The 13,266-nt window shown below is 43.9% G+C and overlaps 1 protein-coding gene across 1 annotated transcript in view; it reads left to right on the top strand.

Moving 5' to 3' along the window:
- Positions 1–13,266, top strand: part of Hdac1 (histone deacetylase 1) — a 32,768-nt gene that overhangs the window by 9,713 nt on the left and 9,789 nt on the right. The window contains exons 3-4 of the mRNA XM_004665271.3: positions 6,830–6,947; positions 12,525–12,599. Of these exons, the coding sequence (XP_004665328.1) occupies positions 6,830–6,947; positions 12,525–12,599 (193 nt within the window). The remainder of the gene's footprint in view (positions 1–6,829; positions 6,948–12,524; positions 12,600–13,266) is intronic.

Genomic DNA, 13,266 nt, shown 5'->3' with positions numbered 1-13,266 from the left:
TAGTTTATATATGTGTGTATATACATAGAGAGATAGAGAGGTAGAGAGATGGAGGAATGAACAAAGAGGGAGCTGTAGAATGTTGTTAGAACTAGAATTTAAAAGATCAAGAACCTGCTCTGCATGGAGACAGAAGTAGGAGGATCACTGTGATTTTGAGGCCACCCTGAAACTACATAGTGAATTCCAGGTCAACCTGGACTAGAGTGAAACCCTACCTTGAGAAAAAAAAAAAAAAAGGCCAAGCATGGTGATGTAAGTCTGTAATCCAGCACTTGAGAGGAGGCTACAGGAGGATCAAGAGTTCAGGGTTAGCTTGGTGTGATGGCACATGTCTTTAATTCCATCCCTCAGGGGACAGAGGTAGGAGATCACCTAGAATTCAGGGTTTCCCTGAGACTACATAGTGAATTCCATGTCAGCCTGGGCTAAAGTTAGAGCCTACCTCGAAAAAATAAAATAAAATAAAATAAAACAATAAGCAAAAAAAGAGTTCAGGGCTGGAGAGATGGCTTAGCAGTTAAGGGTCCTGCCTGAGAAGCCTAAGGACCCAGTACCCACATAAACCAGATGCACAAGGTGGAGCATGCATCTGGAGTTTGTTTGCAGTGGCTAGAGACCCAGGCATGCCTATTCTGTCTCTCTGTCTATCCTTCTCTAGCTCTCAAATAAATAATTTTTTTTTAAAAAGCACTCAAGGCCAGCCTCCGTAATGTATTGAGTTGATGGTTGGCCTGGGCGATGTGAGATCCTGCTTCAAAATAAATTGAATAGGAATTAGTCTTGAGTTCTGGAAGGAACTGATATTCCAGGTCAAGGGGTGAATATGAGCAGAAAGGCAGAAGTAAGATTGGCATGGTTTGAAGAGAAAACTAAGTAATACATTGAGCAAGTGCATAACAAACCGAATGTGGGGGTACGTACTTGTAACCGGCACTTGAGGCCCTGAGGTAGGGGAATTTGTGGTGAGGTTAAGGCCAACCTGGGCTATAGTAAGATCCTGTTTCATGAAACTGAACATGTTTGGGGCAAGGTCTCACTGACTATAACGTAGTCTGAAATTCTCTTTATTATCCATGCTGGCCTCAAACTCATGGCAATCGTACTTCTGCCTCCAAGTGCCTGGCTATTTTCTTTCTCTTTCTTGCTTTTTTTTTTTTTTTTTTTTTTTTGCGGGGCGGGGGGGGGGGGGGGATTTCAATTCAGGGTCTCACTGTAGCCCTGGCTGACCTGGAACTCACTTGGTAGCTCCAGGCTGTCTTTTTAAACTCACAGTGATTTCCTATCTTTGCCTCCCAAGTGTTGGGAAAAGGCATACACACTTGACATTTTTTGTTTGTTTGTTTTTTGGTTTTTTGAGGTAGGGTCTCACTCTAGTTCAGGTTGACCTGGCATTCACTATGTAGTCTCAGGGTGGCTTCAAATTTACAGCGATCCTCCTACCTCTGCCTCCCCAATGCTGGGATTAAAGGCGTTTGACACCATGTCTGGCTTCTTTTTATTTTTATTTTTTTATTTTTTTTTTGGTTTTTCGAGGCAGGGTCTCACTCTGGCTCAGGCTTACCTGGAATTCACTATGTAGTCTCAGGGTGGCCTCGAACTCACGGCGATCCTCCTACCTCTGCCTCCCGAGTGCTGGGATTAAAGGCGTGCGCCACCACGCCCGGCTGGCTTCTTCTTTTTAATATTTATTCATTTATTTATGTGAGAGGCAGAGGGAGAAAGTGGGTATACCAGTGCCTCTGCCACTGCAGATGAACTCCGTATGCATGTGCCACCTTGTGCATCTGGCCTACGTGGGTCTTGTTGAATTGAACTTCAGTCCTTTGGCTTTTCAGGCAAGCACCTTAGCTGCTAAGCCATCTCTGCAGCCCCCCCCCTTTTTATTTGAGAGAGAAAGAATTGGCAAGCCAGGGCCTTTAGCCACTGCAGTTGAACTCCAGACATGTGTGCCATCTTGTGCACCTGTGCCATCTTGTGCATCTGGTTTATGTGGGTTCTTGGGAGTTGAACCTGGTTCCTTGGGCTTCACAGGCAATCGCCTTAACTGCTAAGCCATCAATCACTTCAGCCCTTTTTTTTTTTAAATGTGTGTGTGCAAACATGTCTACACAGTCTACCCCTTTTGAAACAGGGTCTCTCATTGGCCTAAAGCTAATCACTAGGTTAAACTGGCTGGCCAGTGAGCCCCAGGAATACTCCTGTTTCTGCGTCCCCAGTGCTGGGATTTTTGCATCCCCAGTGCTGGGATTTCAGGTGTATATCAATCCCTATGACTGTCCTTTTACATGGGCTCTGGGGATTCAACTCACCCAGACTAACCTTGAAATCATGTCAATCTTTTTTTTTTTTTGGTTTTTGGTTTCTGGAGGCAGGGTCTCATCACTCTAGCTCAGGCTGACCTGAACTGAAATTCAGTATGCATTCTCAGAGTGGCCTTGAACTCATGGTGATCCTCCTGGGTTCTGGGATTAAAGGTGTGCGCCACCACGCCTGAGAGAGAGGGAGGGAGTAATGGGCGCACCAGGGCCTCCAGCCACTGTGAACAAACGCCAGACACATGTGCCACCCTGCATCTGGCTTACATGAGTCTTGGGGAATCAAACTCAGGTCATTAGGCTTTTTATTTTATTTTATTTTATTTTATTTTTTTGGTTTTTCAAGGTAGGGTCTCACTCTGGCCCAGACTGACCTGGAATTCACTATGGAGTCTCAGGGTGGCCTTGAACTCATGGCGATCCTCCTACCTCTGCCTCCCGAGTGCTGGGATTAAAGGCGTGCGCCACCACACCTGGCTTGTTTTTATTTTATTATTTTAAAATTTTATGTTCATTTATTCCTTTTGTTTTAAAAAAAATACTTATTTACTTGAGAAAGTGAGAGAAAGAATGGGCATGCCAGGGCCTCCAGCCACTGCAAATGAACTCCAGATGTAGGCACCACCTTGTACATCTGGTTTATGTGGGTCCTAAGGAGTCAAACCCAGGTCCTTTGGCTTTGCAGGCAAATGCCTTAACTGCTAAGCCATCTCTCCAGTGCCACTTATTCCTTCTTCAGCACTTTTTTCTTTTTGTTTCTATTTATTTGCAAGCAGAGAGAGACAAAAATGGGTGCATCAGGGCCTCTAGCCATTGCAAATGAACTCCAGATGCATGCACCTCTTTGTGCATTGGACTTTACAATTATTTTATAAATTTTTTATTTTTAGCACATATGAAAAAAAACTATATCTGGACTAAATGTGGTCCAATATTTTCTGATTTATTCTCTTCTGGAGGTGGTAAGGAACTAGTGAAGAGTGTTTCTCTCCTCCCTCCTCTTTTTGTTGTTTTATTTCTTAAAAAATATTTTATTTTTATTTATTTATTTGACAGAAAGAGGAAGGGTGGGAGGGAGAGAGAGAGAATGGGTGCACCAGGGCCTTCATCCACTGCAAGTGAATTCCAGATGCCTGTGCTACCTTTTTGCATCTGGCTAACAGGGGTCCTGCGGAATTGAGCTTGGATCCTTTGACTTTGCAGGCAAAAGCCTTAACTGCTAAACCATCCCTCCAGCGTCCCCTCCCTTTCACTTTTGAGGTAGGGGCTCACTGTAGCCCAGGCTATCCTGGTACTCTAATCCCAGACTAGTCTGGAGCTCATGTGGATCCTCTTACCTCTTCATTCCAAGTGCTAGGGATTAAAGGCAGTGCCATCATGCTTGGCCTTCTTTTTCTTTGACTTTATATATTTTTTTCTTTTCTTTTTTTTTTTAACTTTTATTTTTTGGTTTTTCAAGGTAGGGTTTCACTCTGGCCCAGGCTGACCTGGAATTAACTATGTAGTCTCAGGGTGGCCTTGAACTCATGCGATCCTACCTCTGCCTCCCCAGTGCTGGGATCACCACGCCCAGCGGCTTTTTTTGTTTTTTTTTTTTTTTTTTTTTGAGGTAGGGTTTCACTGTAGTCCAGGCTGACCTGGAATTAACACAGAGAGAATGGGTGCTCCTGGGCCTCTAGCCACTGCAAACAAGCTCCAGATGCATGTACCACTTTGTGCATCTGTCTTTATGTAGGTACTGCGCAATTGTTAGGCTTTGCAGACAGGTTAACTGCTGAGTATCTCTCCATCCCCGTGGCTTGCCAGCCTGCTCCCTCAGGGTTTTGCTCTAGCCCAGGCTGACCTGGAACTCACTTTGTACTCTTAGGTTGGCTTCGAACTCACAGTGATCCTTCTACCTCTGCCTCCCAAGTGCTGGGGTTAAAGCCAGGTGCCATCATGCCCAGCTATTTATTTATTTGAGAATGGATGTGTCAGGGCCTCTAGCCACTACAAACTCCAGATGCATATGCATCTGCCTTATGTGGATTATGAGGACTTGAACTTGGGTCCTTCAGCTTCACAGGCAAGCAAGCATTTTAACTACTAAGCCATCTCTTAAGCCCAGGCTTTTTTCCTTTTTTTTCTTTTTCTGTCTTTTTTTTTTGAGGTAGAGTTTTTCTCTAACCCAGGCTGACCTGGAGTTTACTACATAGTCAGTCTCAGGCTGGCCTCAAACTCAAGGTGATCCTCTTACCTCTGCCAGGTGCTGGGATTAAAGGTGGGCGCCACCACACCCTGCCCTCCAGGCTTTTTTCTTTTCTCAATTTTTATTAACATTTTCCATGATTATAAAAAGTATCCCATCATAATACCCTCCCTCCCCACCTTCTTTTCTTTTAAGTGAACACCTTTTTAAAAATTTTTTTTTGTTTATTTATTTATTTGAGAGTGACAGAGAAAGAGGCTGATGGGGGCGGGGGAGAGAATGGGCACGCCAGGGCCTCCAGCCAGTGCAAATGAACTCCAGATGTGGGCGTCCACTTGTGCATCTGGCTAACGGGGTCCTTAAGCTTCACAGGCAAGCGCTTAACCGCTAAGCCTTCGCCTTCTCTTCAGCCCTGAATACCTTTTTTTTTGATTTTTGATTTTTCAAGGTAGGGTCTCACTCTAGTCCAGACTGCCTTGGAATTCACTGTGGAGTCTCAGGGTGGCCTTGAACTCACAATAATCCTCCTACCTCTGCCTCACAGGTGCTGGGATTAAGGGGGGGGGCATCACGCCCAGCATTGTTTTGTTTTGTTTTGTTTTGTTTTGTTTTGTTTTGTTTTGTTTTGTTTTGAGGTAGAGTCTTGCTGTAGGGCAGGTTGACCTTGAATTCACTATATAGACTCAAGCTGGCCCTGAACTCATTGTAATCCTCCTACCTCTGCCTCCAAGTGCTGGAGATAAAGGCGTGTACCACTATGCCCAGTAAGTGAAGAACTTTAAATGAAAGAAAGACAGAAATGGGTGTGCATTGTATCTTACTTATTTACTTTTATGTGGTACTAAAAATTAAATCCAGGCACTTGAGCATGCTAGACTAAATGCTCTACTATTGATTTATATCCCTGGGCTTTTAGGCATGTATTTTAGAAAAAGCATGACCAGATAGGCTATTGTAAGAGTCCAAATAAGAAAATAAAAAGGGGCTGGGGACCTGTGTTGCTTTGTGGCATAAAAGTGTTAAAGTCTGTGTTGCAGCATGAGTAACCTAGCAACAGTAGCATCCTTTTCGCCATTCCAGAGACTGAAAGAAGATGAGTCTTGTGTCTCAAATGGCCTTGTCATGTCTGCAGAGCCATTGGAGACATGAAGACACCTGGGGAAGCCAAGAGGGATATTGACAGAGGATCAGACAGACCTAGAGAACCCAGAGCTGCTTTTAGGTGTCAAGGGCAACTGGGAATAAAAATCAAAAGATTTTTAGGGAATTCTGTGCTTTTTTTTTTTTTTTTTTTTTTGAGGCGATCCTCCTACCTCTGCCTCCCAAGAACTGGGATTAAAGGCGTGCGCTACCAAGTCTGGCTGTTTCTTTTATGAGAAAGAAAAAGAATTGGCATTCCAGGGCCTCCAGCCACTGCAATCAAACTCCTGACGCATGCACCCACTCGTGTGCATGTGTGACCTTATGCACTTGCATCATCTGGTGCATCTGGCTTATATGTGATCTGGGTCTTTAGGCTTTGCAGGCAAGCACCTTAATTGCTAAGCCATCTCTCCAGCTCTGGTGTGATAAATTTTAAGGCATTTCCCATCTTCATCTCATCAATTGTCATTAGATAACCTTTCTTCTTGAACTCTTGGTGACATATAATGATATATCATTAGATATTGTTGTATCTAAAAAGAAAAGGTAATTTATTTATTTATTGGTTTTTCATGGTAGGGTCTCACTCTGGCCCTGGCTGACCTGAAACTCACTATGTAATCTTATGGTAGCCTCGAACTCATAGCAATCCTCCTGCCTCTGCCTCCCGAGTGCTGGGATTAAAGGCATATGCTATCATGCCCAGCTGTTATGTGTTTGTTTTTTGAGGTAGGATCTTACTTTAGGCCAGGCTGACCTGGAATTCACTACGTATTATCAGGGTGGCCTCAAACTGACAGCAACCCTCCTACCTCTGCCTCCGGAGTGCTGGGATTAAAGGCGTGCGCCACCACGCCTGGCTTAAGAAAAAGTAATGTATGGAAGTACTTTGTTTACAAAGAGATTTAACAGTTTTACTCAATTCTTATGACTTCCCTATGAGGTAGTTGGTGTCCCTCTTTAGTAAATAAGGAAATTGTTAGATGAGCGATCCTGGTATGCTTGCTCAGCAGAGCTTGAGGGGCAGTCTAGGTCTTCTGAGTACCCAACTCTTTTGCTAGCCTTGTTTTTCTAACTTGACGGTACATTTCTCGAATCTCATAGTTACTTTTTTTTTGGTGCTGGCCAGAGCTCGATTGAAATGGTCAAGAATAACTTGCTCTTTCTCTCTGCCCTCTAGCGCCCTCACAAGGCCAATGCTGAGGAGATGACCAAGTACCACAGTGATGACTACATTAAATTCTTGCGCTCTATTCGTCCAGATAACATGTCTGAGTACAGCAAGCAAATGCAGAGATGTAAGTCTGTTCTGTTCCTGCCCCACTCGAAAGCCCCTACTTGGCTTTGTCTTTCCATTTGGGAGGCCTACCCTGCCTTTCTTGGGACTCCAATTCAGTTCACAGCTGACTTCTCTTGATCCCCAAAGGTGCCAAAGTACTTTTCTCAAGTGTGGTTACCTCCTGTTTGCTGATTGTAAATAACAGAGTTTGGATGTCGTCCAGTTAGGTTTGTAACAGTGACCTGAGTGTATGGTGGTTGTAATGGGAAAAGCACTGGCCTGAAAAGTGGACAGTAGATAAAGTAACGTCCTAAGTTAATGTCCCTCAGATTTCTTATTTGTCACTTGTTATGGGCCATGTAACTTCTGATTTGCGGCCAAATGCAACTGCTGTGACTTTGTATTAAGAATTTACAGGCCTGGGCAGGAAAGATTGCTTAGCTGCTAAGCGCTTGCCTGTGAAGCCTAAGGACACCAGTTCAAGGCTCGATTCCCCAGGACCCATGTTGCCAGATGCACAAGGGGGCGCACACATCTGGAGTTCATTTGCAGTGTCTGGAGGCCCTGGTGTGCCCATTCTCTCTCTCTCTCTCTGTCGCTCTCAAATAAATAAATAAATAAATAAAATAACCCCCCCCCAAAAAAAAAGAATTCACAGACCTCTGAGGACAGACTCTAGATGATGTAATCTCTGAGATGAGGTGATTCTGTCCCTAACCTCAGAGACCTATGTTGTAGTTTTTTGTTTTGAAATAGTTTTATATATCCCAGGCTGGCTTCAAACTCAGTTTGTAGTTCAGGTTGACCTTGAACTGATCCTCCTGTCTCTACTGGAATTACAGGTGTCCACCACTCCAGTGAATATGGTGCTAGGGATCAAACCCAGGGCTTCATTCATGCAAGGCCAAGCACTCTACCTGAGCCCAGAATCAAGCTTCAGGGTTGACCTGGGATATAGTAAGACTTTTACAAAAAGCATTTGTGCCGAGTACACATACACACGCACACAAACACACACACGTTACTTATTTGAGAGAAAGAAGGAGTCACACAAAGAGAGAATGGGCACACCAAGGCCTCTAGCCACTGCCGATGAACTACAGATGCATGTGTTATAAGTCTAGAGGGCTGGAAAGATGGCTCAGCAGTTAAACTCAAGGTTGTTTAGTCATTAAGGCACTTGCCTGTGAAGCCTAAGGACCCAGGTTTGATTCCCCAGTACCTACATAAGCCAGATGCACAAGGTGGCAAATAAAATATTTAAAAAAAAAATAGCCAGGCATGGTAGTGCACGCCTTTAATCCCAAACCTTAGGAGACAGAGATAGGAGGATCACTGTGAGATGAGGCCACCCAGAGACTAATTCCAGGTCAACTATATCGAGACTGTACTTCAAAAATCCAATGATAGGGCTAGAGAGATGGCTTAGTGATTAAAGCTCTTGCCTGCAAAGCCAAAAGACCCAGGTTCGATTCCCCAGGACCCACATAAGCCAGATGCACAAGGTGGCGCACATGTCTGGAGTTCATTTGCAGTGGCTGGATGCCCTGGTGTGCCCATTCTTTCTCTGTCTTTCTCTCCCTACCTTCCTCTCTTTCCCCCTCTCGTAAGTAAATAAATAAAAATAAAGAGTATTTTTAAAAACACCAGTAATAATTGGCATGGTGTCATTCATCTAAAGCTCCCATCCTTGAGAGGCTAAGGCTGGAGGATCACTTGAGAATGTACTGGTGTATATGAGAAAGATAATGAATGGGTGTGCCAGAGCTCTGTGGTTTCAGGCTGGCCTTGAACTCACAGTGATTCTCCTATCTCTTCTGAGTGCTAGGATTAGTGGCATGTACCACCACACCTGGCATTATAGTTAAGATACACAAATGTATAAAAAGCTAGAGCTGAGTACAGTGACTCACATCCAAGATCCTAGTACTCAGGATGTTGAGGCAGGAGGATGGTCTCCAGTTCAAGGCCAGCCTGTATAGCATAGTGAGTTCTGGGCCAGCCTGGGCTATAGCATAAGACCCTATCTCAAGATGAAAAATAAAGCTGGGGCTGGAGAGATGGCTTAGTGGTTAAGTGCTTGCCTGTGAAGCCTAAGGACCCCGGTTCGAGGCTCGGTTCCCCAGGTCCCACGTTAGCCAGATGCCCAAGGGGGCACACGCGTCTGGAGTTCGTTTGCAGTGGCTGGAAGCCCTGGCGCGCCCATCCTCTCTCCCCCTCTATCTGGCTTTCTCTCTGTGTCTGTTGCTCACAAATAAATAAAAAAAAAATTAAAAAAAAATCATTTTAAGAAAAATAAAGCTGGGTGTGAGGGCACACACCTTTAATCCCAGCTCTCTGGAGGCAGAGGTAGGAGGTTCACTGTGAGTTTGAGGCCAGTCTGGGAGTGAGTTCCATGTCAGCCTGAGCTGTATGAAACCTAGAAAAAAGAAAGAAAGAAAGAAAAGATGAATATCTATGTGCTCACGAAGCCTAGGATGGGGGCTGGAAAGGTGGCTTAGTGGTTAAAGGTGCTTGTCTGTAAAAACCTGCCTGTCTGATTTCAATTTCCCACATTAAAAAAAAAATGGTGTATGGTGTATGGTGTTCATTTCCAGTGGCACAAGACTCTGGTGTCCCTTCTTCCAGTGCAAATTAACATGTACAAAAACAAACAACACAATCAGTATTACAGTTGAAGATCCTTGTGTATGGCTTTGCTCCTTGATTTTTTTTTTTTCCCCCCTTTCCTGTTTTGGTTTTTCCAGGTAGGTTCTCACTCTAGCTCAGGTTGACCTGGAATTCACTATGTAGTCTACCTCTGCCTCCCAAATGCTGGGATTAAAGGCTTGTGCCTCCATTCTTTTGACTCTCATTGTTGACCTGGAAGTCATTATGTAATCTCAGGGTGGCCTCGAACTCACAGCTATCCTCCTACCTCTGCCTTTGGAGTGCTGGGAATTAAGGTGTGCGCCACTTGCCATCAAACACCAGATGTTTGCGCCTCCTAGTGGGCATGTGCAACCTTGTGCTTGCCTTACCTTTGTGCATCTGGTTTATGTGGGATTTGGAGAGTTGACCATGAGTCCTTAGGCTTCACTGGCAAGCACCTTAACTGCTAAACCATCTCTCCAGCCCCACGGCTTTTTTTTTTTTTTTCCTTCTTTTTTGAGGTAGGGTTTCACTTTAGTTCAGCACCATCAGCCTGGCTCATAGCTTTAAATATATATATATATATATATATATATATATATATATATATATATATGTTTGTTGTTTTTTTTGTTTTTGTTTTTTCAAGGTAGGGTCTTGCTTTAGCCTAAGCTGACCTATGTAGTCTCAGGGTGGCCTTGAACTCATGGCAGTCCTCCTACGTGCTGGGATTAGAGGCATGTGCCACCACGCCTGGCTTTAAATATATTTTACTTATTTATTTTTGAGAGAGAGAGAACATGGGTGTGTCGGGGCCTCTGCCCACTGCAAACAAGCTCCAAATGCAAGCCCCACCTTGTGCATTTGGCATGTGTGGGTACTGGGGGACTGAACCTGGGTCCTTAGGCTTCTCAGGCAAGCGCCTTAACCAAAATAATAATAATAATTAAGTAAAACACCCATTTATTCCCATGGGAACTTCACACTTATGGGAGGTTGTTTCTATAGCTTTTTACTTGAGATCTCTTGACATAGTATAAATCAAACTTCAGAAACCCAGGTACCCATACCTACTACCAAAGGAAGTCACCAGAGGAGAAAATCGTTTGCCAGTGGATAATTAATGTGGTCCCAGGGACCAATGATCCTGTTGATATGTCCTCACACAGAGTGAGGACAAGCCACTCACTGCTCACTTCCCTGTGTGGCCATACTTCCTCAGCACCAGTTGCAGTGGTTCCTTCCAGACTCCTATTCCCAGGGCTGTTCCTTCTTGCTCACCTTTGGGAACCCTTGTTGATGACAGACAGCATTTATAGTGAAAAGACTTGGATAGGAGAATCTGGATCTAGCCCCACTCCTATTGCTACGTTGTGTATGCCATTGCTATTTTAGCACTTTCCTCTTATGTAATAGGAAAGAGCCTTGAGGTTTCTCTAGCTTTGCAAGACTGCAGTGTCCAGGTGTGCTTTCCTTCCTGTCTGTTTTGCTTCATTTGCATTAGTATTTGCATATGTTTCCACATTATGCACTACTTTGTACTCTTGCCCCAAGGCCTGAAATAACTTTACTCCAGTTGTCACTTGGGGGTGTAGTAGCAAGAGCACTGGACTGTGGGAGTCATGACACCTAGATTCTGAGGTGATGAGCTTTGTATAACATGGGGCAAGCCACTTCTCTCCATCTTTGTTTCTGTTTACAGTAGCATTAGCATTTGTCTTGTCCACTAAATGGGTTATTGAGTGGATCAGGTGAGACTGAACGGGAAAGCATTGGGGGAAAGCCATAAGGTATTTTAGGCCTTCACGACAGAAGCTTGAGTATTTTCTCTGCTATTTACAAGCAGTTCACTTCTCTGTTCCTACTTCTCCATTTATAAGATGGGACCATATTCTACCTCACAAGTTATATAAAGATAAATCCATCAGGTATTTAAAGTAATCAGCAGTGTTGTTTGTTTTAAGCAAAAGATAATTATGTAGGTCTCTTTTCATTTCTTTGTTGATCGGCTGGTGTGAGATCCAGAAACAAACTCCAGCTGGAAGAAGAAAAATTTTCCTCCCTCAAGGAATGAACCAGCAGTTTTTATTTTTTTCATCTTTTTTTTTAAGATTTATTTTTATTTATTTATTTATTAGAGACAGAGAGGGGTGGGAGGGAGAGAGAGAATGGGCGCACCAGGGCCTCTAGCCACTCCACTGCAAACGAACTCCAGACGTATGTGCCACCATGTGCATCTGGCTTAAGTGGGACCTGGACAATCGAACCTGAGTCCTTAGGCTTTGCGGAAAGCACCTTACCCGCTAAGCCATGTCTCCAGCCCTGAACCAGCATTTTTTAAAGTTGTTTTTTTCTTTTTTCTTTTTATATTTTTTAAAGTTTTTATTTGCAAGTAGAGAGAAAGATGAGAGAAACAGACAGAATGGTTGGGCCAGGGCCTCCAGCCACTGCAAACACTGCAAACTCCAGATGCATGCGTGACTGTGCATCTGGCTCTGTATGGCCACTGGGGAGCTCAGGTTGTTAGGCTTTGTAGCCAAGTGCCCTAACTGCTAACCTATCCAGCCCCTGAACCAGCATTTCTAAAGTTGTTAACTACTTCTCCTTGTAAGGTTACTGATGCTGAACACAGTCTTAATTACTCACAAGACCAAGGCAAAAAGATGGCTTGAGCCCAGGAGTTCAAGACAAGCTTGGGCATCAGAGTGAGGCTGTCTCTCCAGAAAGAAAAACAAAGGAACATTTCTGTTAATTTTCTCAATTACTAGGTGAGATGGATATTATTGTGTATTATAGTAACACACTCAAGCTCCAAGAAGTTAAACAGTTTGGGCTAATTACACGGCCAGTAAGTAACAGGGCCTCTATAGAGTCCCCACCTTCCAAATCCAGATTCTTTGCCTCTTCCCCTAAACAATAACTGAAGGAAATTATTGAAACTAACTTTTTGCTTATTTCTTTCAAGTCAATGTTGGTGAGGACTGTCCAGTATTTGATGGCCTGTTTGAGTTCTGTCAGCTGTCTACTGGAGGCTCTGTGGGTAAGGAAACTCAATCCCCTCTCCAACTCTAGTTGGACTCTAGTGAGGGCTCACTTTAGGCTAAATGCTGGTAATGGTGACACCAAGCCCAGGGACCTGTGGCTTTTTTATTTTACTAACAGGTGTCCTTAACTGTCCTCTCCTACCAAGAACTCTTAAGTGAAGGAATTCATGAAAACAGTTTGTGAACCTCAGAGGGCTGTAAAATAGAAGTATCATTATCTTTGTCTTATGAAAAAGTATGGAAATTGCCAGGCGGGGTGGTGCATGCCTTTAATCCCAGCACTTGGGAGGCAGAGGTAGGAGGATCACTGAGAGTTAGAGGCCACCCTAAGACTACATAATGAATTCTAAGTCAGCCTGGGCTAGAGAGAAACCTTATCTCAAAATAATAATTTTTTTTTTCAGCTCCTTGATAATCTTAGAACAGTGCAGCATATGTGGTCTGTTAATGAAAGTGTTATATTGTTCCTCACTCAGTATAATTTTGGAAAACAAAGGCACATGGAAAAACCAAAACCACCCACATTCACACTATTTGGTATTGAGAGAGGGGAAGAGAGGATGGGTACACCAGGGCTTCTAGCCACTGTAAACGAACTCTAGACGCATGTGCCACCTTGTTCATCTGGCTTACATGGGTCCTGGGGAATTGAACCAAGGTCCT

Source organism: Jaculus jaculus, chromosome 5, assembly GCF_020740685.1.
Source record: "Jaculus jaculus isolate mJacJac1 chromosome 5, mJacJac1.mat.Y.cur, whole genome shotgun sequence".
Taxonomy (NCBI): Eukaryota; Metazoa; Chordata; class Mammalia; order Rodentia; family Dipodidae; genus Jaculus; species Jaculus jaculus.
Note: the sequence above shows the minus strand (reverse complement) of the source record. Positions and strands in the feature narration are given on the sequence as shown.